The following is a 26263-nucleotide window of genomic DNA, read 5'->3' as shown; positions in this document are numbered from 1 at the left end:
AGCAAAGATGTTCAGTTTCATTTGTTGACTTTTTACATCCTTGAATCTTTCATTAAATGCCTCAATTAGTTTCCCACACACACCAGCATATTCAACTGTTGTAGAAGGCTTTTGTCCTTCCAGAATGGGGAAATGCACGTTGTCATTCCTTTCAAACTGCACTTTCCACAGCCTTAATTTAGTTTCAAATGATTTCACATTTGAAAGCAAGGAGCTGAGGAGCTGGTTGAGGCCCTACATCTTGATGCTCAGCTCTGAGAGGTACTTGGTAATGTCCACATTGAAGGCTAAATCACACAGCCACTTGCTATTACTGAGTTCCCTGACAGGGTTTCCCGCCATCTCCACAAACTGTTTAATTTTATCCCAAAGTTTGTAAAACCTCATGAGCATGTCCTGAGACTCAGCCACTGCACTTCACAGTGATAAACAAGATCACTGTACTCAGAGTCAAGATCATTCAGTAACTCCTTAAACTTGCAGCTGTTAAACCCTCTGCTTTTGATAACATTTATGCATGACACTACTGTTGACATCACATCGTTGAGCTGCAGTGACTGTGCACGGAGACTTTCTTGGTGTATGATGCAGAGGAATATAATTAAATCACTTGGATCAAGACTGAGATGATTCAGTTCTTTCTTGACAAATGCAATGAACCCTTTTTGCAAGCTAAACTTGGCTGGAGCTCTCCTTGTAGTAAGGCCACTTAACTTTTCAAATGTTAGCTCAAGTTTTTTTCATTGATAAAACAAATCTTTCAAGCAAGTCCTCACCTCTTGTAGTGCCAGGCATGGCTTCCTATGACAGCAGTTCTTCTTCTCACGTGTCAAACTCTGCAGTTACCCCACAAACGAAAATAGCCAGTTGGGCAGTATTTGTTAGGTCTATTTTCTCGTCACAAGCCAGAGAGAAAAATTGGAAATCTCTTGCAGAATCCTTCAGTGTTTTTCAATATCTAGTGCTAAATCAGTAATCTGATCTGAGATGGTTCTCCCAGACAAACTAACACTGAAACAATTTTACTTTTTATGGTGCTAACAACTCCTTAGCAACCACCATGCACTCTTTCACAAACTCTCCCTCTACATGAGGCCTCAGGTTCTTTGTGATTAGCTTGCTCAGTACATAACTAATCTAAGTAACGTTGTCTGTCACAGCGAGGCCTAGTGAAAGCAGCTTGTGATTCCAAACTCCACTGAAGAGCATTGATTTTACCCAGACACATATGGGCTCCAATTCATTGTGTTCAGCATGTTTTGAGCTGTAATGACGCTCCAGATTGGCTTTTTTATTACTGCTAATGCATTGCCACGAACTAGGCACACAAGTATGCCTTTGACTTCAACCAAAAAAGAATCATTTGTCCATTTCTCTTGGAAAGATCAACACTGCATCAGCTTTTGTTTTCTTTGTAGTCATCATTTGTAGGATGTCACACCACTTAAGTTTTAATAACTGTCCAGACTGTGTGTCGCCAGCAACATGATTATTTTGCTGTGATCACTGTTCTAATCCTGCATCTTGGATTTGGAACATATCCAATGTTCGTATCAGCAACTCTTGAGGTCTTTTCTATGTACTGTAATTTCCTTAATATTCATCTGAGATTCAGTTTTTATGAGGATTGTTGATTGTGGAAATGTGGATAAAGATTGGATTGGAGTTATTGTCTCTGTTGACAAAGAAGTCAACAACATTGTTGTCAGTCGTTGGAGGCAAGGTCATCAATGTCGTGAAGAGTCATCTCATCACATCTCATCTCATCACCAGTTTGCCGACATTTTCACCACAGTCTGTTAACATTTTAGAAACACATACACTCCCAGCCTGCCTGACACTGACTGTCCTCTGAGTCACCACAATACAGGCAGATGGGCTGTGGGAAGCTGATGAGAAGTATATGTGCCTGTCCTGTCATGTACCCGTATGTGTCCTGTCCATCCTGTAATGGACGTTCCTTGTCTCTCAGAATTTATATTATTGTTATGATTCACTTAATATAAATTTATGTTGCTATGAAAAAAGCTCCTAGAATCATTGAATTTTGAGTCCCACCTGCAGTTGCACCAGTCCAAATGATTTCATGGCCCTTACACGGCTGCAGGCGGGACGTTCCTTGTCCCTGCTATAGGCTAATGTAAGTTGTTCTGTGCACGTGTAAGGTAGGCTCAGCTCAGCTATGATGTTTGGTGGGGTAGGTATTCTAAATGCATTTTTACTTACTACTGTCATAAGTTGAGAGTGTTGTGCTGGGATATATCCCCATCATAAGTTGAGGAGCTTCTGTACTTGAAAAGAGAGCTGTTGAAGATAGTCCTCTCTTGAACTCTGCCTGGGAGCTTTTCTTTCATTTAATAGTACACAAGGCTCTGAGAGGATCTGATGAAAATGATGATGATGGCAGCTACTATTTGCTGAGGCTCAACTATATACTAGGTATTTTTTAATTCATTTCATTGCAGTACGGGCTCAGCACTCATTCTTTCTCCCTTAATGGTGATAGTAGTTTTATGAGAAATACCTGTTCTGTTGTGTTTTAAATGTATAATGAATATTCAAATAAATGGTAATAAACTCTGTCATAATATTAACTAATAAAACAAATGCAGTGCTTTAGCTTTTCTTGCTGACTGTTCCAGGTGAGGAGGCCCTGGAATTGGTTAAGTGTAGATTTCATAAATGTAATCAATTTTTCTAAGAGAGCTATAGACCATAATTTATGAGTTTTAGAAGTAATTTTCTTTTTGCTTTGCCTTTATCTTTGGGATAGGTACTGCTTTGGTAGTAAATGTTGTGCAAGGCCACAGACTGCCAACTAGTTCACACAACTGAAACCCATTTAAAGCTCAGCGATCGGTTCTAAAAATGGAAGTTATATACAGGTGTCTGCTCCTGCCCTCTATTAACTTGCTCCTGATTTTATAGACTTTAGGGTAATTTTATAAACAAACAACAATATAATATTTACATTGTTTCACATATTTAAAAACTCATTGTGCTAAATGCTTTAGTAAGTTATTTACAGTTGAGGGAGAATATAAGAAAGAGAATGCTTCTGTTGGGGTTGTATTAAAGCATTTTAGTAGTATAGGTACTTTTGGAAATGAAACATACTTTAAATGAGAAAAATTGAGGCCTGTTATGAATGGCACTGAATAGTGCTGATTATTTTACCTTTGACAAAGTGGAAAATGTAAAGCTTGATGTATCCCATTTTATTAATGTAATAAAATTTTATAATGTTGTTCTGGGCGTCGATATATGTTCTTTAGTGTTTATTAGCTCTTGGTTGTAGTAAAATGTTTTGGGCCTGTGCCTGGCTATACTGTACAGAATGTAAAATATCAAACCTCAGGAAAAAAACCACAAATAAATATATATTTTTCTTTTTCTCAAGTTTTTTCTATATGATTTTAAAATATTTTGGTTAGTTATACTATCTAATCTGATTGAACACAGTGAACATCTTTTTTTGCATTTAACATAGGTTTATAGCTTCCCCAGACTTGTTCTAATAATGAAGCTATGAAGGATATGACAAGAATGGTGATATTAAATTTCTCTAGACTAACAGTAAATTTTTCCATTCTGAATCAGGAATGTTGAGCATCTGGAATCTGCAAGAAGAGTGAATTGTTCGCGGCGGGAACACTTTCATCAAATTTTGAGCCATTTGTTCTCTTAGGAATTACTACTGTCTTGTACAAAATATTATATTTTTACAGAACCAGTTTTTTGAACTGGAAAAGTTACTCCACTTCTTTATGCATGTTTTAGAAATGTTATTGTTTTGAGAATGAACGTCACCTTTTAGCATTAAATTAATTTCCTTTGGTTTAATACTGATAATTTATATTTGTCCAAATATTATAAAAAAGCAATAGAAAAAAATGATCCTAAACAGAGATTTCTTTATAGTTTATGTAAGTGGTTTAATAATCTATACTTTATTTTCTTTATCCTTGAATTTTCAGAATATCTACAATGTGTACTAATACCCTATATGTTAATTATGGCATAGATGTATAAGTGTAAATTGTTATGATGTTCTTGCTCTGTTTTTCTTTTATTCTGCTCTTTTTTTTTAGACAGCAAACACTTTTCCTCTATTTAGTAAATTTTTACTCTGAATTAGACTTTCCTGGGTCTTGATTTGTTTTGTTCATTGTGTTTGGATGTATTGCTGATGTTGTTTTGTTTGTATGACAGTAGGTGTCATTGCCTAAGTTATGGGCCAGATTCTTTGACTAGAACACTTCATATAGGTCTTACTAGTGTCTTAATGTTCAATAAATAATATTTGTTTACAGTTCAATATTATATTCATTTAAAGTGTAATATTCTTCTTCCCCTCCATTTAGTAGTATTCAGTCAATCTTGTATATGTCTGCCTCACCTGATGTTCTGTCATCAGCTCCCACCAAACATGGAACCAGTGAAGCTGCGTATCGACTTTGCACACACGGTTTTGTTATCAAGTGAATGGGGGCAGGGTTTTCTAATGGACAAATAGTTTTACTGTCATATTGACCATTTCATCTGAAGATTTATTTCTTTACTATTAAGTATTTTATTTCTCCCCCAGCAGACTGCCCCCCACTTCCAGCTTCCCTTCCTTTTATCCCTTCGTTTAGTGAATGGTAGCTACTTCATCTAATGGTTGGAATCTCCTCCCTGTTGATTTGAAGTTAGTCATCATTACTACTTTGAATTATTATCTGCTCATCACTTGGATCAGGCCCTCCAGTAACTTTAAATTGCATTGTTACATATGCATAACCCATGGACACAGACAGTAGGTTGGTGAAGGCCTTGGAGGGGCAGGAGCGGGTTGGAGGAGGCCAATGGGGGAAAAAGAGGGGACATCTGTAATACTTTCAACAATAAAGATAAAAAATTAAAAAATGCATTAGTGCCCTGGCTGGTTTGGCTCAGCGATTAGAGTGTCAGCCTGCGGTCCACAGAGACCCGGGTTCAGTTCCCGCTAAGGGCATGTACCTCGGTTGCATTTTGTCTCCAGCCCTGGTTGGGTTGTGTGGGTGGCCGCCACTCGATGTGTCCCTTTCATGTTGATGTTTCTCTCTCTCTCTCTTCCTCCCACTCTATCTGAATAAAAAATGGAAAAATGTCCTTGGGTGAGGATTAAAAAAAATGCATTAGTTCATTGAGACTTCAAGTCAGCATAAACAGATATGAATCGTCTTCAATCTAATCCAAGTTAGAGAGCCATAGTTCACATTCTTCTTCTTCTTCTTTTTTTTATCCTTACCCGAGGACATTCTTTGCATTTATCTTCAGATAGAGTGGGAGGGAGAGAGTGAGGAAGACAGGGGGAGAAACAGTGATGTGAGAGAGACACATCAAGTGGCTGCCTCCCACACGACCCCAACCGGGGCCGGGAACAAACTGCAACCAAGGTGCGTGCCCTTAGCAGGAACCGAACCCAGGACTCTCTGGTCCGCAGGTTTATGCTCTAACCACTGAGCAAACCAGCCAGAGCCCATAGTTCACATTCTGTTTGCCTAATTCTCTTAAGGCTTTCTGAGTCACAAGCACTTGAGTAAGTTAGAGGCTTTTATATTTTTTATTTGCCCTTGGATGGCTTTTAATATAGTCCAGATGGTGTGTCTATACTTGGTAGTCTTCTTGATGAAAAGACTGTTCTCAGTTGTTTGACAAATGTGACAATTCTGGTAATAGTCCTCTTCCACAAAGCATTATGACTTTATTCTCGTCTGTGTAGGAAATGGTTTCCTGACTTCTTTTTATGCATAACTTTGTTTCTCTTACCCACCCCATTTTAATGATTCAGAAGATAATTTTTATAATAAAGATGAATTTTGTGAAGTAGTCCATACAAAACTACTAGTCTTTTAAAAAAATTTCTTTATTGTTGAAAATATTACAGATGTCACTCATTTTTTCCCCTATTGACACCTTCCTTTCTGTTCCCGCTCCCCCTTGCCTTCACCATCCTGTTGTCTGTGTCCATGGGTTATGCATATATGCATACAAGTTCTTTAGTTTATCTCTTCCTCTCCCCCCCACCCTGCCTTTGCCTCTGTGGTTTGTTAGTCTGTTCCCTACTTCCATGTCTGTGAATCTATTTTGTTGGTCAGTTTATTTTTTTCTTTATATTTCACAAATAAGTGCGATCATGTGATACTTGTCTTTTTCTGACTGGCTTCTTTTTTTGAGCATAACACTCTCCAGCTCTCTCCATGTTGTCTTGAAGGGTAAGAGAGATCTCTTTCTTACAGCTGCATAGTAGTCCAATAAATGTGCCACAACTGTTTATCCCCTCATCTATTGATGGGCACTTGGGCTGTTTCCAGATCTTAGCTGTTATAAATAGAGTTGCTCTAAACATAGGGGTGCATATATTCTTTCTGATTGGTGTTTCGGGCTTCTTAGAATATATTCCTAGAAGTGGGATTACTGGGTCAAATAGCAGTTCAATTTTTTTTTTTATCCTCACCTAAGGACATTTTTCCATTTTTTGTTCAGCTAGAGTGGGAGGGAGGGAGGGAGGGAGGGAGGGAGGGAGAGAGAGAGAGAGAAACATTGATGTGAAAGGGACACATCAAGTGGCTGCCACCCTCACGACCAACCAGGGCGGGGGACAAACTGCAAACGAGGTATGCATTCTTAGTGGGAACTGAATCTGGGTCTCTCTGGACCACAGGCCGATGCTCCAACCGCTGAACCAAACTGGCCAGGGCAGCAGTTCAATTTTTAATGTTTTGAGGAAACACCATATTGTTTTTTATAGTGGCATTCCCACCAGCAGTGTACTAGAGTCCCCTTTTCATCAGCACTTGTCTGTCCTGTTTGGAGAGGTGCGTATTTAGTCCTCTGCACATTTTTTAATTGGATTGTCTTCCTTTTGTTGAGTTGTATGAGTACTGTATATACTTTGGAAATTAACCCCTTATCTGATATATCATTGGCACTTATGATCTCCCATACAGTAGGTTTTCTTTTCATTTTGATGCTGGTTCCTTTGCTGTGTAGAAGCTTTTTAGTTTGATATAGTCCCATTTATTATATTTTTTCCTTTGTTTCTCTTGCCCTTGGCAATGTATCGGTGAAGATTCTGCATTGTGGGAGTTATATGATATAAGTTCTTGAAAGATGCACCTTTTTAAAAAAAAAAATTTATTTTTTATCTTCACCTGAGGATATTTTTGCATTTATCTTCAGATAGAGTGGAAGGGAGAGAGGGAGGAAGAGAGGGAGAGAAACATCCATGCAAGAGAGACACATCGAGTGGTCACTACCCACATGACCCCAGCCGGGGCTGGGGACAAACTGCAACCGAGGTGCCCTTAGCGGGAACCGAACCCGACACTCTCTGTTCTGCGGGCTGACACTCTAACTGCTGAACCAGACTGGCCAGGGCTTGGTGAATCTTTTTTGACTTATGATGATGATATGTGCTTGTGTAAAGGATACCGTGAGTGGGTTTTTTGTTTTTTTTTTTTTAATTATTTTGTATTCCTATAGAACTATATACCTTTGAAATGGAAGATAGAATTTATCAAAATGTTTTAGGCACTTAACTTGAAGGCAGGAGTCCGCAAATAGGAATCCTTGGCATTTTTTTCCCTCATGAGTATGTTAATTACATCAAGAACTCTCAATTGCCAGGAGATCGGATATTAAATTAAAAGTCAAAATCTGTTTTTTTTTTTTTTTTTTTTTTTTATCCTCACCCGAGGACATTTTTCCATTTTTTGCACAGATAGAGTGGGGGGGAGGGAGAGAGAGAGAGAGAGAAACATCGACGTAAAAGAGACACATCGAGTGGCTGCCACCCGCACGACCAACCAGGGCCGGGGACAAACTGCAACCGAGGTACGTGCCCTTAGCGGGAACCGAACCCGGGTCTCTCCGGACCGCAGGCCGATGCTCTAACCGCTGAGCCAAACCAGCCAGGGCGAGAGTTCTACCTCTTGAGATGAATTATATTGCTGGTTGGTTGTAGCATAGATTCTCTGGGTATAGCCTTGATTCCCTGAGGTTTAGTTGTGCCCCCAAAATGAGGATAACAGCTTATAATGACAAAATTGATCCTATATTTAATGATCCATTTTCCACTGTCACTTCAAGAATGAGGGGCCTAGAGATCCAGAATGATTGAATGATTTGTTAGAGCTGTTCTGAGTATATTTCAGTTAGGGAGCTCTATCATGACTAGCTGATTGTCTACAATGTGTTTATTATGTCGAACACTGGTAGTCTTGAGGGAAGTGAAAAGTAGATATAAATATCTCGATAATGGGATTAGCATTATTTTTCTGTATCATGTGAAGCATTTTGTAAAACGAGTTCACAGTTATTTCAGCATGAGTGGTGTTAATGATAAATGATTGGTTCCCTGGAGCCTTAGTTTGGATTTTGAAATAGAACCGTGCATTGGTGTACAGTTTACATGAGCCAATACTGTCAGAAGTTATCGATGAATACATCAGCATTGATATCACCAAAGTTACAGTTATCGATCATTCTTGCAAGCATTTATTTTATTATGTTTATCTTGAAAGTCATTAAGCTGTTTGAGAACAGGGAACATGTTTTCTTTTCTTCTCCCATTATTTCTTACTATGCAAGTGTTTAGACTGACTTGGGTCAGGAATATATGATCACATTCTTCATTCTTTCTTTCTTTTTTTTAATCTTCACCTGAGAATATTTTCCATTTATCTCAGATAGAGCATGAGGGAGGGGGTGGGGAGAGAGAGAGAAACATCAACGTGAGAGGGACACATCAATTGGTTGCCTTCCATACAACCCCAACCACGGCTGGGGATGAACTGCAACCGAGGTACATGCCCTTGACTGAATCGAACTCACAACTCTTTGGTCCATGGGCTGACTTTTCAACCGCTGAGCCAAACCGGCCAAGGCTCTTCATTATTTCTTCTCTCTCTAGTTCACTCTTTACCCAGTACATGAAGTCCCTCACTGACAGCCTTTATGGCCTATTGTGGAAAGCTTTCTTTTCCCTTGATTTATTTCAGCACAAAAAACTTCCATTTTATAATCTGTCTGCCTAATGTTTGGGCATACTCATGTTTTTACATTTAATTTGGAATTATTTTTATTTTATTTTAAAATATATACATTTTTGTTGACAGTATTATAGATGTCTCCCATTTTCCCTCCCTTTGCCCTCCTCCACCCAGCCTCTACCTCACCCCAGGTCGACATCCTATGGAATTTTTTTACAAATAGATATTTAGAGAGAGAAAGGAAGGGGGAGAGGGAGAGAGAGAGAAAAACATCAATTTGTGCCATTTATTTAAGCATTCATTGGTTGCTTCTTGTATGTGCCCTGACTGGAGAGTGACCCCACAACCTTGGTGTATTGGGACAATGCTCTAACCAACTGAGCCACCTGGCCAGGGCTAAAACAGTTTTCTTTAAACTGTGTTTTTATTTTAGAGAGGAATGGAGAGGGAGAGAGATAGGGTTAGAAACATCAACCCTATGAGAGAGAAACATTGATTGGTTGCCTCCTGTATGCACCCGGGTCACCAGGGATGGAACTCATAATTTGGGTATGTGCCCTGTCTGGGAATTGAACTGGCAACCTTTTGGTGCTCAGGACGATGCTCAACAAACTGGCTACACCAGCCAGGGCTGGAATTTGTTTTATTTTTATTTTGGAAAATGTTTATATAGGTTTTGAAGTGAAGCATCATTCTAAGTAACTCATTTAATCCCCATCAATGCTGTCAGTTTAGTACTGCTATACCTACTCTATAAATTAAAAAATGGATGTACAGAGATGTTAACAATGATTGGTTACAGAGTTGGAATTTGTATTTATGCCATTTGGCTCCAGAGTCTAGCATCCTACCCCAGGGCCTTTGTAAGTGCAATTCTTTTCCTACCCAATTTTGCTATCCCCCATCATCACCTTGTTCACATCTGTACTTCCCTCAGACCTCAGCACAATCATCACGTCCCTGGGAAGCTCTCTGTGAAATTGTTCCCATCTCACTGTTACCCTTTCATGGTGCCACAGCCCCATCCTTCACTAAAGTGCTTTTCACAGTTGTAACTTCACATTTATTTTCAGTGTAGTCTGTATTACTCAGGATGACGTTGTTTGCTTTGTATGCCTGGCTCCCAAGGGGTGTGTGGCATGTGGTAATCACTCAATATTTGTGGAGTGAGGTCAGGAAAGGATCAGGTGGAATTTTGAAATGTAGAGTGATTTGGGAGTTTACCTGATTTCTACACACACCCCTTGAAATGTGGTCAAGTGTATTATGATAAATCTGTTCATGAAAGTTTGAGGTAAGAATGTTAGCATTGCTTGTTTTGTCTTTCGGGTAATCTCAGGGGTCCTGAAGGAGAGACTGTGACAGCAGAAGCAATCACTAGGAAGTTAATTGCCTGGTGAGTTGGTGGGAAATTGCATGGATACAGTTACACTTTTCAGGGTAGAGCAAATAGCAGTCCATTGCGGCTGGGACAGCATTTGAGGGGAGGTTGTGAGCTATACTGTTGGGAAAAGGTTTGTGTCAGATTTATTACCCAGAAGTGAAAATATTAAAATTATAAAATTAATGTCTACAGGCATACCTCAAAGGTATTACCATTGCAATAAAGTATCACAACAAAGTGATTCCTAAACTTTTTGCTGGTGGAGGTTCTTGCCTTCAACTTAAACACTGAACATCTGTGAAGCGCAATAAAGCAAAGCACAATACAACGAGGTGTGCCTGTATTTTGTAAAAACTCAAGCTGTGTAGAACTACACACAGCAAAATGAAGTGACTGTTCTTTGTTTTTTCCGGGTTCTCTTCTTAGATGCCACACTGCTAACAGTTGGGCATAGGTCCTGCAGATGGCCCCCCAGGCTACCTACAAGTAAATGAATGAGTTTTGAGTGAAGTACAGGATCAAAGGGAATGCAGGCTTTAAATTGTCATATTGTTCTTAGTGTATACCAACTTGTGACTTCCTTACTTGACCCATTTTTCCATTCTCCCAGATGACTGTTTCCAGTCCTTTCTTTCAAATGCAAATATTTTATTTCCTATGCTCACTCTCAGCAGATGACCATGTTTCATAGTTTAATGAAAGTACTGTGGCGATCATAAGAGACTTGCCACACATTTCCTGCACCCACATTCTGCCCCCTTGGAACCATAGGTGTGTACTGTCCACATTTCTAAGGCCATTCCTCCACTTACGCACTAGCCCCCATTCCTTCTCATCCATGAAAGGACAGAGTTTCAGCAAATCCCTTCCTCTCATACAACTGTCAGAATTTCTCTGTAGTGGATTAATGCCATTAGCCAAAATGTATTTTGTTTTGTTTTCATCTTGAAAAACATTTATTTACCTCCATTCCCTTAAAAACATCAATTACCATCTGGCCGGTGTGGCACAGTGGTTGAGCATCGACCCATGCACCAAGAGGTCACCAGTTCGATTCTCGGTCAGGACACATGCCCAAGTTGTGGGCCTGATCCCCAGTTGGGGGGCATGCAGGAGGCAGCTGATCGTTGTTCTCTCTCATCGATGTTTCTATTTCTCCCTCTCACTTCCTCTCTCTCTAAAAATCAATAAAGGGAAAAAAAAGTATTAAAAAAACCACAAACAGAAAATCAATTCTCTTTTGTGAGAAATTGTAAGGGTTTCCTATTATAATTATGAGTTGTCTGTAGTTGCTGTTCCCAGCATGTCTGTTTACACTTCTTGTGCTCGTCATCCTGTCATCTTTACTCAGCACAGTGCCCAAGTTAGTAACCTCCACATTGCTCAGTCCAAGTGGGTGGTTCTCAGCCCTTGGTCTGCCTGCCCTATGAGGAGCATTTGACACAGCAGATCAGTCACTCTTTCTTGCCTCTCTTGGTTTCTAGGACATCATACTGCTGGCGCCCGTCCTCTCTGAATGATTGTCAGCCCCGCTTGTCCTCCAGTCTCCTAACTGTGGAGACTCCAGGGCTCAGTCCTTGGCTGTTCATTCTTCTTTGTCTACACTCATGTGCTTGGGGAACTCATGCAGGCTGATAGCTTTAAATACCATCCATATGCCAATGACTCCTAAAGAATATCTTCAGCCCAGGCCACTCTCTTGAGCTCCTGACTGCTGTATCCAGCTGCCCACCACATCATCTGGATATCCAGTAGATATCTTGAACTTCGTATGTTTGTAATGAACTTCCCCATCACGCCGATGGTAACTTCAAACAATCTTGAAGTCACTTTTTATTTTATTTTTTCATATCCCTCATTCAGATAGAAATTTATAATTATCTCTTTCTTCATAATTTCTCCAGAATTTGAATGCTTCTCATAACTTCCACTGGCTGCTACCTGGGTGCAGGTCACCATTCTCTTGTGCCAGGTCACTGCATTGATCCTCTAATGTGTTGTCTGCTCTGTTCTTTTTTTCTTCTAAAACTCATCTTTATTGTTGAATGTATTACAGATGTAACACCCTTTTTCCCCCATTGACCCCCTTCACCCCAATTCTGCCCCCCTCCTGCCTTCCCAAACTACTGTCAGTGACCATTGGTTATGCATATATGCATATAAGTTCTTTGGTTTATCTCATCCTGCCCTACCTCCCTTCCCACTTCCCTTTGAGGTTCATCAGTCTAACAACCAATTTGTACTTCTTAATTCCTTCATCTTTTTACCTACCCACCCCAGCCCCCACCCATCTGGCAAGCAACAAGAAGTTCTCTGTATCTCAGTCTATTTCTGTTCTGCTTGCTCATTTTGTTTGTAGATTCAATTGTTGATAAGATACATATTAATTGCCATTTTATTGTTCATATTTTTGTTATTCTTCAAGAAGACCCTTCAACATTTCATATAATATTGGTTTGGTGGTAATGAACTCCTTTAGCGTTTTCTTGTCTGGGAAACTCTAGATATGTCCATCAGTTCTAAATGATAGCTTTGCAGGATAAAGTAATCTTGGTTGTAGGTCATTGCTTTTCATTACCTTGAATATCTCTTGCCACTCCTTTCAGGCCTGCAAAGTTTCTTTTGAGAAATCAGCTGACAGTCTTATGGGAGCTCTTTTGTAGGTAATGGACTGCTTTTCTCTTGCTGCTTTTAAGATTCTCTCTTTGTTTAACCTTTGGCATTGATGATGTGTCTTGGTGTGGACCTCTTTAGGTTCAACTTGTTTGGGACTCTCTGTGTTACCTGGATTTGTATGTCTTGTCCCCTCACGAAGTTAGGGAAGTTTTCTCTCATTAGTTTTTCAAATAGGTTTTCAATTTCTTGCTCTCGCTCTTCTCCTTTTGGCACTCCTATGACGCGAATGTTGGCATGCTTGAAGTTGTCCTAGAGGCTCCTTACACTGTCCTCATTTTTTGAATTCTTTTTTCTTTTTGCTGTTCTGATTGGGTGTTTTCTGCTTCCTTATATTCTAAATCGATGGTTTGCTTCTTGGCTTTACCTACTCTACTATTGATTCCCTGTAAATTATTCTTTATTTCAGTTAGTGCATTCTTCATTTCTGACTGGTCTCACTAACTTCCTTGAATACCTCACCAAGTTCCTTGAGCAACCTTATAACCTGTGTTTTGAACTCTGCATCTGATTGATTGCTTATCTCTATTTTGTTTAGTTCCTTTTCCTGAAGTTTTGTTCTTTTCTTTCATTTGGGGCATGTTTCTTTGTCTCCTCATTTTGGCTGCTTCCCTGTGATTGTTTCTATGTATTGGGTAGAGTTGCTATGTCTCCTAGGCTTCATAGGATGGCCTATTGTTGTAGGTGTCCTGTAGGATCCCATGGCACAGCCTCCCTGATCACCCCAGCTGGGCTCTTGAGATGCACTCTACTATGGACTATACACTCTTCTTTTGTAATTGAGTCTTGATTGCTGTTGGCACATCAATGGGAAGGATTTACTCAGACTGATCAGCTGCAAGGACTGGCTGTGCCCACTGGCCAGTGGCCTCTGACTCCCTTGGAGGATCAGCTGTATAGGGGCCCACCACACAGAGCAAGACTTACTTCATCAGGGTTCTGGTACCCACTGAGTCCACTCTTTGAGAGTGTCACTTGTGGAGGTGGTTGGGTTGGTGGTGTTTTGATGTAGTGTGTCCACTGGGTGTGCTGGCTCTGGGGCAAGGTCATCCACTGCCTGTGTTCTATCTGGGGCCACCTGGCTTAAGCTACAAAGTGATCTGCAGATGGCTGCTTCTTGTGCTGGGCTTGGAGGTGTCCAGGAAAAGCCAAGTTGTGAACCAAGGCTGGTTGCTTCTAGTGCCAGGCCTGGGGCCACTTAACAAGGTATGGGGCTCGCTGAGACCAGATGCTTCTTGTTTAAGAGATTTTAGGAAACTCTGAAACAGGATCCGAGACAGGCCAATCCTATGATAAAGCCTTTGGATACAGCTTGGGTGGGCTCAAAACTTAGGTGGGGCGGGGCCTCAGGAAATCACCAGGGCAGGGCCAACAGTGTGAGCCAGGTGGCTGGAGTCCCAGATATGGTGGCTGTCTGCCGTCCCAGGGAAGGGCTCACCAAAGAAACATCAGCCTCCACCATCACTTTTGTCCAGGAGAAAGCTGCCCCAGCAGCCCTTGTCCCGAGGTCAAACAGCTCAGTTCTTCCTTATAGGTCTCTGGTGCTCCTCAAGCTGTCTCCCCTCTGAGCTCAGAGGGAGCGAGTCCAAGTAAGTCTGAGCCCTTTAAGAGGAGCTGCCTGGGGCTCCCGCAGGCAGAGCCTCCCTCAGCCTCAGTTCCTGCTGGTTTTTCCAGCCAGAAGTAATGGGGACTTTTCTTCCTGTCACTGGAATCTGGGTGCCAGGTGTGGGACAGGAACTTCTAACTCCTCAGGGAGGACCTTCCCAGCCGAGATGTCCCGCCTGATTTCTATCTGCCACAGGTAGGTGTGGGACCAGCCCATCTGTGCCTCTGCCCCTCCTACCTGTCTCGGTGTGGCCTCTTCTTTAATTTCGTAGTTGTAAGACTTCCATTCAGCTCGATTTCAGGCGGTTCTGAATGATAGTTGTGTTGTAGTTTAGTTGTAATTTTGATGTGGTTGTGGGAGGAGGCGGTACCGCGTTTACCTACGCAGCCATCTTGACCGGAAGTCTCTGCTCTGTTCTTCATCCTCTGCTTTCTCCTTAGTTCATCAGCCAGGATGATGCTTTAAAAATGTAAGTTGGGCCCAGCCAGTGTGGCTCAGTGGTTGAGCGTTGACCCATGCACCAAGAGGTCGCCGGTTTGATTCCTGGTCAGGGCACATGCCCAGGTTGTGGGCCCGATCCCTAGTGGGGGGCATGCAGGAGGCGGCCAATTGATGTTCTTTTTCATCTGTGTTTCTATCTCTCTCTCCCTCTTTCTCTCTCTCTAAAATCAATAAAGAAAAAAATTTTTAGTTTAAATAAATAAAAATGTAAGTTGGAGCATATTACTCCTTCACTCAAAACCCTGCAGTGGCCTTTTCCCTGTAAAGAACAAGTTAAATTATTTGCAGTATTTGTCTTGCAAGGTCCTACATGATCCGGATCCCCCATTTCCTCTCATATCATCTCTTACAAGCCTCCTTCTCCCACCCTCTGCTGCAGTCACAGTGCACTCCTCAGTCCACTGTGAAGGTGTGAAGAGAGTGCTTCCTCAGACGCTCCAGGCACATAGAGCTTGAATTCATAGAGCTTGAATTTCTTTGTATTGTCTGACCCTCTGCCTAGAATGTTTGTCCCTCAGATACCCATGTGGCTCTTTCACCTTCTAGAAGTCTTTGCTCACTTGTCACTTTCTCATCGTAATGTACCCTCACCACCTCATTTGTCATTGCCATATGCTGGCGGCCCAACACTGGATTGACCTTACATTGCTATACTTTACTTAATAATGCTTACTGTGTCCTCCTCCCTAGAGTGTTCGCTCCATGAGGGTAGGGATCTTTGCTTTTTTGGGTCACTGATGTATCCCAAGTACCTTGAATAGCATCTGACACCTAGAACTTCTGGTGTTTAATAAATGCTGGCTGAAGGAATGAGTGTTTATCCTGTCAAGTGATTACCAGGCTTGTTTTCCTATGCCCTTGCCAAAACTGGGTAGTTGCAGCATTAATTATTTCCTAAATTCATAGGCTTCGCTTGACTTTTTAAATTTATTTGTTAGAATTAACATTGCTTTACTATTAATTTTTTGGGGGCCATCTATTTCTTACACCACCGTTTGCCTACCACTAGTGTCATTGCCCCTTTTTCTGTTGGTTTAGTCATCTTTTATTGTTCTTGGTATTGCTATCCACCAGTTGCTTGTTGCTAATAATTTTTAGCAGTTTCTTTGCAAACTACTTTGGTTTCTTATGCGTGAAAATTTTATTTGTTATAAAGTCTATCAATTATTGCCTTCTGTGGTTTCTAAGCTCTTCGTATACCAAGAAAAGTATTTAACTGCAATATGATAAAAATATTCTATATAATCTTCTTCTAGTTTATATTTGAAATATTTGATCCCTCTGTAATTTGGATATCAGTTTAGGCATTTAACTTTTTTCTTTAAAGTAGCTCTTGAAGGTTTTTAAGTAGAAGATTTAAATGATGGGATTATTATAGGAGGCATAGCCTAGAGTTGAGTTTATGTTCTGAGCATGTTATATACTGGCTAAAGGTATCTCCTGTAAAATGGAGATCATAGTAATACCTACTTATGAAGAGCATTGAAGGAGGTAACCTGTACAGTAAGTTCTCACTTAATGCTGTTGATAGTTTCTGGACCTTAAATGAATGAGTATAACAAAACCAATTTTACCAAACTAATTGATACTAACGAGTTACGTTCCTATAGCATCTCATCCACATTATAATGAAATGACTTTGAATGAAGTGACATTATTTGAAGACCTGCTGTATTATTAGATATCAGTAATACCACTAGGAATTGCCTTTGGTCATAATTATTGCTAAGTATTACTTCAGGAAGCTTTATCAGTTGGTGGTAGGAAGGAGAGATTAAGGAGGAGGGAGGCATAGGATAGAATTAGACATAATTTTTAATAACTAGTTTTTATTAGGGAAGGTGAAGGGTCTGATTATGATGATGGAAACTTTTACTCACAGTTAAAATTACTATCATATATTCCAGTGATTTGAATAATCTCACAAGGTAATGGCATTTTAATACAGATGACAGCACATTATAATTATCTTCTAATTAATGTATTATAATTTTGGGATGAATCGTTTACTCAATGTGGTCACTCAGTCTCCTCATAGACAGGGTCATTGTTATCTACTTTCCTCGATGCTTAATCAAATCGCCTGCTATATGCCTGTTACATATATCTTATATAAAGATAATAAAATTACGATATAAATCCTTCTGACTTTAGCTCTATGGTACTACCTTTATATAGTAAAAAAAAATTCTCAAAAGAACTTGAAGTTGCTGAAGCATCAAAGTACTTAAATCTGCAAATAAAGTACTGCTGACATCTGTCACTTGTGTTTCCAGGGGCTCAGAAAGAACATACTCTGATCATAAGTTGTTGGGGGGAAAAGCATTAGTTTTTGTCTTTAAGGAAAATGACAGATATGTTCATCCTTCAGTATAGGAAGGCTACAGAGAAGCCCGCTGTAACACATTGAACTTTAGTCAAATGAATAAGTCACTGAAGTTATATAAAGATCATGCCTGGTCTGCCTATATAATGGCTTAATGAACTGGAAGGTAGAGTGGGCATATTTTGTATTGAAAGCATTATCATTAGTATATTTTTCATGATTTCAGATAGCCAACATTTGCCATTTAACATTCCTTTGTAATCACACCTTCCCCAACAAGCTCTGAATTCCAGTCTTGGGGAGGGAGCATCTCTTCCAAAGTGTTCTGGGTCCTCTCCTCCAGCCCTAGGTATTGAGATTGTTCTTTACCACTGTATAGATGATCCCCATTATAGTTAATAATTATTTACATTAGACTCCCTTTGTTTAAATTATTGTATAACTCTAGTCTCTAGATTGGCCATGCCTGATACAAACATACAAAGCAGGAATTTGGGTTTGAGGACTCAATAGTGTTTCTTCAGTCTTACAGAGATTCAGTGCATTTAATAATCTGTGGATTTACATGATTGTTGCTGACTTTCATCTTGGGTGTTCTCCAACCTAGGATGCACCCTTCTGGGCCCTATTTTCCTTCTCTCACATCCGATCTCACATCCTGCCAGCTCCAGTATGGCCTCTGACTTTTATTGATTCTTCTCTTTTTAAAATTGTTATAATTATTATTACACATATTAATCAAATGATCCCTCACATATTTTAGTTGTTGCTTCCTTTTCTCACTTATTTTAAAATACTACCTTTTCTCCACTGGAACATTTTTCTTTTTTAATTTTTTTTTTCTTTTATCCTCATCTGAGGACACTCCTCCACTTTTTGTTCAGGTAGAGTAGGAGGGAGAGAGAGGGAGGGAGAGAGAGAGAGACAGACAGACAGACAGACAGAGAGAGAGAGAGAGAGAGAGAGAAACATCGATGTGAAAGGAACACATCGAGTGGCCGCCACCCACACAACCCAACCCAACCAGGGCCAGGGACAAACTGCAACCGTGGCACACACCTCTAGCGGTAACCGAACCCGGGTCTCCCTGGGCCACAGGCCGATGCTTTAACCACTGAGCCAAACCGGCCAGGGCTCCACTGGAACATTTTTATGAAACAACTTTATTGAAACTCTTTACGTGCATCTTTGATGGTGTCTGGTATCAAATGTACCTAAATATAAAGCGAGGGTTCCCCCCCTTAAAATGACCTCTCTAAAAAGAGAGAAGAGAGACCTGCCTTCTATTCAAGAGAACTTACTCTATTACACGAAAATGTATTGAATGTAGAAGCCACAGTTACAGTCTCATACACCATAAATTCATATTTTTGGCGATTATTGAAAGAGCAATGATGGAAAGACATTTAAGCGAGATTTACTTATTATTCCTTGGAGAAGGTGTTAAAAATCTCACATTTGTAAATATTGAAGATATGTAAAGAGCAGTTAAGTGGTTTTGTTCTGGAGAAAGAATACATAGAGTTATAGGGCAAATGAAAAAACCAGTCAGCTTTACCCAGATTCTTAGTGAAAGTATGTCCCACAAATTAAAAAAAAAGCTGTATATAAAATAATTTATGTAGAAGTGAAAATGATCTGTTTAAACTCTGCAAGTGACACTAGTTATGGGAAAATCATTGTGAATAATTTAAACAAAATGTTTGCATGAAATGTACAAGTGGGCAAAACACAAATATCTAAAGTAATATTTTACTTAATAGGTAATTAAAAGTATGTTTTCCTAACTAAATTATAATATTTATGATTTAAATATTATAAACAGGCACGAGCGTCTTAGCAACATCACTGAAAATCAATTAGATCTTTGAAAATTTTATTAGTAGCCTAAACATATATTTATTTTACTTGGAAGAAAATATGTTTTGGGTGTTTACTTGGGCAAATAGGAGATAATTATATTCAGGATGACTTTATGTTTGGGCATATATGATATGTATGCTGTGTCATCCAAGACTATTAGATCTCTGGGACAGAGTATATATTCTATACGTAACTGTATTCCCAATGCCTAACATAGTACTCTGAATGTAAGAACTCATAAATGTTCATCCTTAGGCATGTAACATCCAAAGACGTAACTCGGGTGTTATTCTTTGTGGAAGACTCCCGAGTCTTCTTCCCCTTTGAAGGAATCGACCACTTCCCTTGTCTTTGCCATAGCAGTCTAACCCTGTCTGCACTTGCTAAAAGACCTGTCTGTGTGCTTGTTCTTGACACTATAAACTCCTCAGGATGGGGCTCGTGTCTTAGACCTTTAGAGCCATGAACGGCGCTTGGTTCATAGGCACTATGAAGGTTCATTGGAATGAAGCATTCATGAGCTTGAATGACTACAGCAGACTATAGGGTAACTTTCACCATTCCAGTTCATGTTCCAAACTTTCATTCTTGCTCTCTGAATCTCAAGAACTAAAAACATTTGGATTTCATAGTGTTCAGTATTGGAACTCTAGGAACTTAATGTAGAAGAATTTTAAAGCACATGTTAAACATAGACCCAGTTTTAGGCATGGAGTGAGGTGGTTTCTAGGGCCAATATAAGTTATTTGAGTGGAAGTGAGGGGCTGCGTGGCCCGCATTGAGACTACATGTGCACTAGAAGCTCTTCTAACCATCACTTTACTTTTTGGAAGGCATCGTCCTGTCTCTTCTGGCTTTGGTCCTTGGTTACCAGATGTGGGAGCTGAAGAGAAGTGAATGTCACCAAATTAGGGTGGCATATAAACTAGGATTGCATAAAACTAGTAAAAAAATAGAAAACTCAGGTTTATGAGCTTCTGCTTACAGAGAAATTATTGTTTTTAATTTACACATAATATGACTTATTCCCCACAAAAAGTTAAGTACTGTTTGGGTAAAGTTAACACTTTCCATATGTAAAAGACTAGGGTGGTTTTATTTCTGAGTATGATATTGTGTCCAGTCGGAATGCAGAGCTAAGCTGTTGTTTTGACTTTGAGCCATTGCATTGAAATGGCATTTTCATAGTAGAGGAGACATATTACAGAAAGAACATTATTTTCATCAAATGACTACTCTGTGCCAGCCATGGGGCTAAGTGCTGTCATGGGCTCCATTGGACTCCTATGACAACCATATTTGCCACAATTTCTTCTTTTATTTTAACTTAATTTTGAGATAACTGTAGATTCACATGTTGTAAGAATTAATACAGAAAGATCCTGTATACCCTTGATTTGGTTCCCTCCAGTGGTATATTTCTTATATAAGTATAGTAGAACCCGGCCGGTATAGCTCAGTAGTTGAGTGTCAACTCATGCACCAAGAGGTTGCTGGTTTGATTCCCAGTCAGGGCACATGCCCAGGTTGTGGGCCAAATCCCCAGTGTGGAGGGCAAGCAGGAGGCAGCCAGTAGTGTTTCTATCTCTCCCTCTCCCTTCCTCTCTCTCTCAAATCAATAAAGAAGAAAAAGAAAGTATAGTAGAGAACAATAGCTGAGAGATTGTCATTGATACAATTCATTGACTTTTTTCAAATTTTACCAGTGTTACATGCACTCGTGTGTGTGTGTGTGTGTGTGTGTGTGTGTGTGTGTGTATTTTGTTCCTTGAAATTTTACCACAAGTGTAGATTACCATTTCTTTTTCAAATTATAGGGGAACAAGGCTGAAATAAGTTATTTGGAATGCCTAAAGTGTGGACCTAGGGTTTGAATTTAGGTCTGTTTGGTCCAAATTTTTGCTTTTGCAGTAATAGTGATGATGAATAACCATAGTAATCAATTATAACATGCTGAACCTCACTGAGTTACATATGAAACAGATGCAATACTTACTGTATGCTAGGGACTGTTCTAATGTATTAACTCATTTAATCCCCCCAATAGCTATACCTCAGAAATTTTATCGCAGTTGAATTAGTACCATTAATTAAACTAATCATATTACCAAGGAATAGGTAATTATTTTTACTAGTCCTGAAATCAAAAATAAAATACTGATATTCTACCTTCTTTTTATATCATTTCATATTTTGAACCCCTGACCATAATCACTGATCTTGTCAATGGTGATTACTTTAAGAGTGAATGTTGTGTGTGTGTGTGTATATGTGTACATAAAGTGAAACCTACCTGTGTACATTCAGTTATGTTGAGATACCTTAAAAATATTTACTAAATTGCAAATAGGAGCTAGTTTAGGTGGGATGCCAGGGTTTTAAGGGAATAAACGTAAACCTCTAAGAATACTTAAAAATATATATTTTTTCCCTAGAGATGTTAGATCTTTTTGGCTAAATACAGCCCCAGGAACATTTGAATTTAATCAAATCTCTCAAGTTACATATCTAATGTGGACACTAATGCATTTGGTTGTGAATTATCACTGATTATCAGAATATTTCATGCTTTAGGAAGATAATAGATAAACTGATCAGCAGTCCATAATTTACTGTACTATCTTTGCTTTAAATATCGTGTAAAGCTGTCCCTGTGATGAACAGGAGCGCTTATTCAGACCAGAAATAACAGTGCCGTGTGTTGTGGAGCCCAGGAGGTCTTGGTGTTTTTGTAGACAGGAGACAGAAATAAAAGGAATTTTGTCCTTTTTCCCTCATGTAATCTCACTGGAAAATGAAACATGTGCTGTGAGTTGATACTGACTTCTGCCAGGTCACCTCCCTGAAGAGTCTTGGGCAAGCACCGTTGCAGCATTTCTCGGACAGGAGTCTGACAGCCCCTGAAGGAGATGGATGGGCCCTGCAGTGCGCTACTGTGCTCCTAGGAAGCTCTAGTGAGGAGTGCCCCGTGACCCGCATCTGTTACCTAACTCCTTCAGAGCATACCAGAACCCCCCAGATTAGAGTCAATTCAAACTAAGTTCTACGTAGTTATTTATTTATTTTTTTCAAATGGGTGACTTCAGTAATGTACCACAAAGTATCGTTTATTCTGTCTTACCTTTTAGAACTTATTTTGGACATTAGATAATACAAAGTTTTTTGAAGCTATATAAGGAATGATTTGGAAACCACAGAAGGTTTTTAGTGGACCACTCTATCAATTTTCTGCTCTTCTAAGGAAGTTTTTCCTATTCATGACTCATTTCACTCTTTGGCTACCATTGAGGGAATGTAATAACAATTAAGGAAAGGAATGTATGCCTTTTCTTCTTTTATTGAAAGCGTGTACACATTTTCTGTCTCGGGTTATGTAAACTTGGAGGACTGTAGAATGTTGACACTGTGAAAGTTAAAAACTAGCCCGTTAATGCATACTTCTTTGGAACTGAAAAGTCAAAAAGCTTCCTTTGCTTCTTTGGAGAAGTGTTTTGCTGGATGGTCCAGAATACAAATCCAGTAAAAAAGACGTGTTCCAGCCGTCACTTACACACACCTTAAGTGAAATTAATGAGATCACTCTAAGATTACGCTTTGTGTTTTATTTTCATTTTATAGGTCTGTATGAGCTGCTGGCTGCTCTGCCAGCCCAGCTGCAGCCACATGTGGATAGCCAGGAAGACCTAACCTTCCTCTGGGATACGTTTGGTGAAAAAAGCCTGCATTCACTGGTAAAGGTAAACCATGCTGATGTCAAATTCTCTTTGCGGAAAAACATATGGAAAAATATTTTGAGCGCCATCTAGTAAACCAGAGATCAAATTTGTTGCTCTCTGAAAACAAAACAGCCTTGTTCCATTTCACTGATGGGCGTGGAAGTTGTTAAAGATTCTACCAAAAATACATAGATGATTTCACTTAATGGTGGTGCTTTGGCTGTGCATACTGATGCAGCAAACATGTGGTTGCTCTTGTTTAGAAAAAGAATATGAAATAGTAGCAGGAGGGTTTAGACTCTTTTATGGTCAACATTCACGAGCTGGAATTTAACTTAAATAAATAAATGTTCGTAGCAAAAATTAGAAGGAATATATTTTCTGAGGTTAGGGATGGCAGCAGTTCAGTAGCCACATTAATTTAAAATAATTTCCTTTAACAAAGTCAACTGAAATTCTAGCAAGCTATTTCTTTTCTTGGCACGATGCCACTGAAGTGGTATTTTGTGTGTAAATACACTGAAGCTAAATACAAATGAAAACAGTGTTTTAAGACAGTTTTAGTAAAGCGTTATGTCATGAAAGTGATCAGTCACAGAATTCAGATCTTGCCGACACAGCAATACTGGGAGTGATCAGAATTCTTAAAATAGTAAAATGAGAACAAGAAACTTACTGGAAAATGTGCCACTCTTGCCTCTGGAAATATGAATTGCAGTTTCTCTCATTTAACTCAAACTAAAAGAAATTTAGAGTCTTAATCAAGTCTGAGGGAGCTAGAAACTTATGATGCCTCAACAATATGTGGACCTGTACTTAATTCCACTAAATCTGTTATTGTTGTCTGTCCTGATAAGAGGCTTTTAATTGATGTAGAGTATTTGAAAATGAGAAACTTCTGAGTTGCAATTGCTTCAACGGACAGGGGAATTATTACATTTTATTTCTTGTGAAATTTGCTGAAATTTGTGTGCCTTGGGCAGTGGCAACTCACAAGAAGTGAAAGTGTTGATATGTGGTATTTTTAGCATTACATTTAAAAACTGGTATGCTTTATTTGTTTATTTAGTTTTAATATAATTTCCAAGGTATTGTGTTCTGAATAATTTTAGGTAGTTTAATTGGTTTCCTGGGATGTGTTAGAAGTAGTCTTGGGATTATAGTGGATGAAGTTTATTACTTCCTGAGGAAGCCATGGAAATATTTCTGTGTTGAATGTATGAAAGTTGGATAGGTATGGATTTGTTTTAAGTAATTTGTTCTTTTTACAGAAGGAATAAAATATATTTCAAATGGCATCATCATCCCTTAATAATTAAATAAACATGCCCCCAAACAATGGAGGTGTGTGTGTTTTGTATATTTATAATGTGACTACTATCTCAGTTTCCTTACCTATGAAATGGAAATTATAATATGTGTTCACAAGGTTGTTTGTGAGTTTCAAATAAAATGGTGAAAATTTTAGTTCTTTAGTAGTTATATGGGTTCAGCAAATGGAAGTAGGCATTATTAAGTATTAAGAAAAAATTAAAATTTAAATATCATAACATGCAAAAGACCAAAACAAATGCCAGAGATGGTTGTTATTTTTATTAAAAAAATAAAACTAATATGTAAAAAGATAGTTACATTGGCTGTTGAGTTTTAAAAGCGTAGATTTTTTTAAAATGCAAGTCAAGAAGTTGTTAGGAAGCATACTGGAGACTACTGATGTCTGGTTTTATAAAAACAAGGAGGCAAATAAATCAATGTTGCCAATGTTTAAATAGCATGATAATCTGTACTGTTCCACATGTTTTTCAGTAATTACTTTAAAATGTATTTTTAAAATTTGTTTTCTTATGTACCATTAGTACATTCTTAGTTTATTTAGTTTTTAATCCTCGCCTGAGGATATTTTTGCATTTGTTTTCAGACAGAATGAGAGGGAGGAGGAGGAGAGAGAGAAACATCAGTGAGAAAGAGACACATCCACTGATTGCCTTCCGTGCGACCCTGACCAGGGCCAGGGACGGAACCAGAACCGAGGTACCCTTGACTGGAATTGAACCCATGACTCTTTGGTCCAGGGGCCATCGCTCTAACTGCTGAGCCATACCGGCCATGGCTACATTGTCAGTTCTTAATAGTTTTCCCCGCACTCAGCTTTTATCACATGAAGACCTCAGAGTGTCCTTTGACCCATTCTATTAGTTTTCAAGGATTTACAGCTTAAAATGCCTTCAAGGGGCAGGCTCCTGGGGGTGTTGTTCCAACAGCTGGATCAAACTGCTTAACTCTATTCTAGGTGCTATTGGAGCGCGGAGGATAGACTTTCAGCCTTTGTATGTAAATCTTTGCAGTGTATAAGGAATTTCTATGAAAAGATTTGTGCTTGAATCAACATGTGCTTGAATGTTATGTTCTTTTGCCTGCAATTGAAGCTGTTGATATGCAATTTAGAAATGGGTCAACGCTAAATGTGATTTTATTGTAGCACGCAATTTTCATAGTTGTCATCTTATTTTATGTGAAAAAAAGTGGCTGTTAAATCTCCACACAGCTTAAACACATGTCTCTTTATGGTCTAATGTAAAATATACTTACGGAGAGGCAGTTCTGGCATTGCAATCTGTGACAGGGACAGCACGTCACTTTGGATGTTGAGCCACTCTGGCAGGAAAACTGTAGGTTATGAGCTTGTCACTGCAAAGGAACTATGATGATCCTGTAAGGCATTAGCTGTGGATTTTATTTTAGAAAAAAATATATCTGAAGAGGGAACTTGAATAATGAAAACTGTGAGCATGAGGTTTTAGACGTATCAGAAGAAAGATGGTTCTGATAAAAGACCTAGGAAATATATGTAAGAATGGAAATATATACAAGGTGTGGCAAGACAAGGATGTTAGGATTCACGTGATCCAGTGAATGTGATAGACCACCAATAAGTATTGAGCCACATTTTTTCTATTGAAGTATAATTGACATATAATATATTTGTTTCACACCCCTTACTGGGGATTGAGCCCAAAACCCGGGCATTCCTGACCAGGAATCGACCTGGGACCTCTCAGTCCACAAGAGGATGCTCAGTTCACTGAGCCACATGGGCCAGGTGCAATACAATGTTACTGACTACATTCTCCATGCTGTACTTTACATTCCCATGGCTAATTTATTTTATAACTGGAA

General features: G+C 39.2%; 1 protein-coding gene across 1 annotated transcript in view; it reads left to right on the top strand.

Moving 5' to 3' along the window:
* Positions 1-26263, top strand: part of MPP7 (membrane palmitoylated protein 7) — a 355336-nt gene that overhangs the window by 106952 nt on the left and 222121 nt on the right. The window contains exon 3 of the mRNA XM_036277124.1: positions 22989-23107. Within this exon, the coding sequence (XP_036133017.1) occupies positions 22989-23107 (119 nt within the window). The remainder of the gene's footprint in view (positions 1-22988; positions 23108-26263) is intronic.

The sequence above is a fragment of the Molossus molossus genome, unplaced genomic scaffold (genome assembly GCF_014108415.1).
Source record: "Molossus molossus isolate mMolMol1 unplaced genomic scaffold, mMolMol1.p scaffold_m16_p_1, whole genome shotgun sequence".
NCBI lineage: Eukaryota > Metazoa > Chordata > Mammalia > Chiroptera > Molossidae > Molossus > Molossus molossus.
The sequence above is the reverse complement of the archived record's forward strand: the minus strand, read 5'-3'. Positions and strand labels throughout refer to the sequence as shown.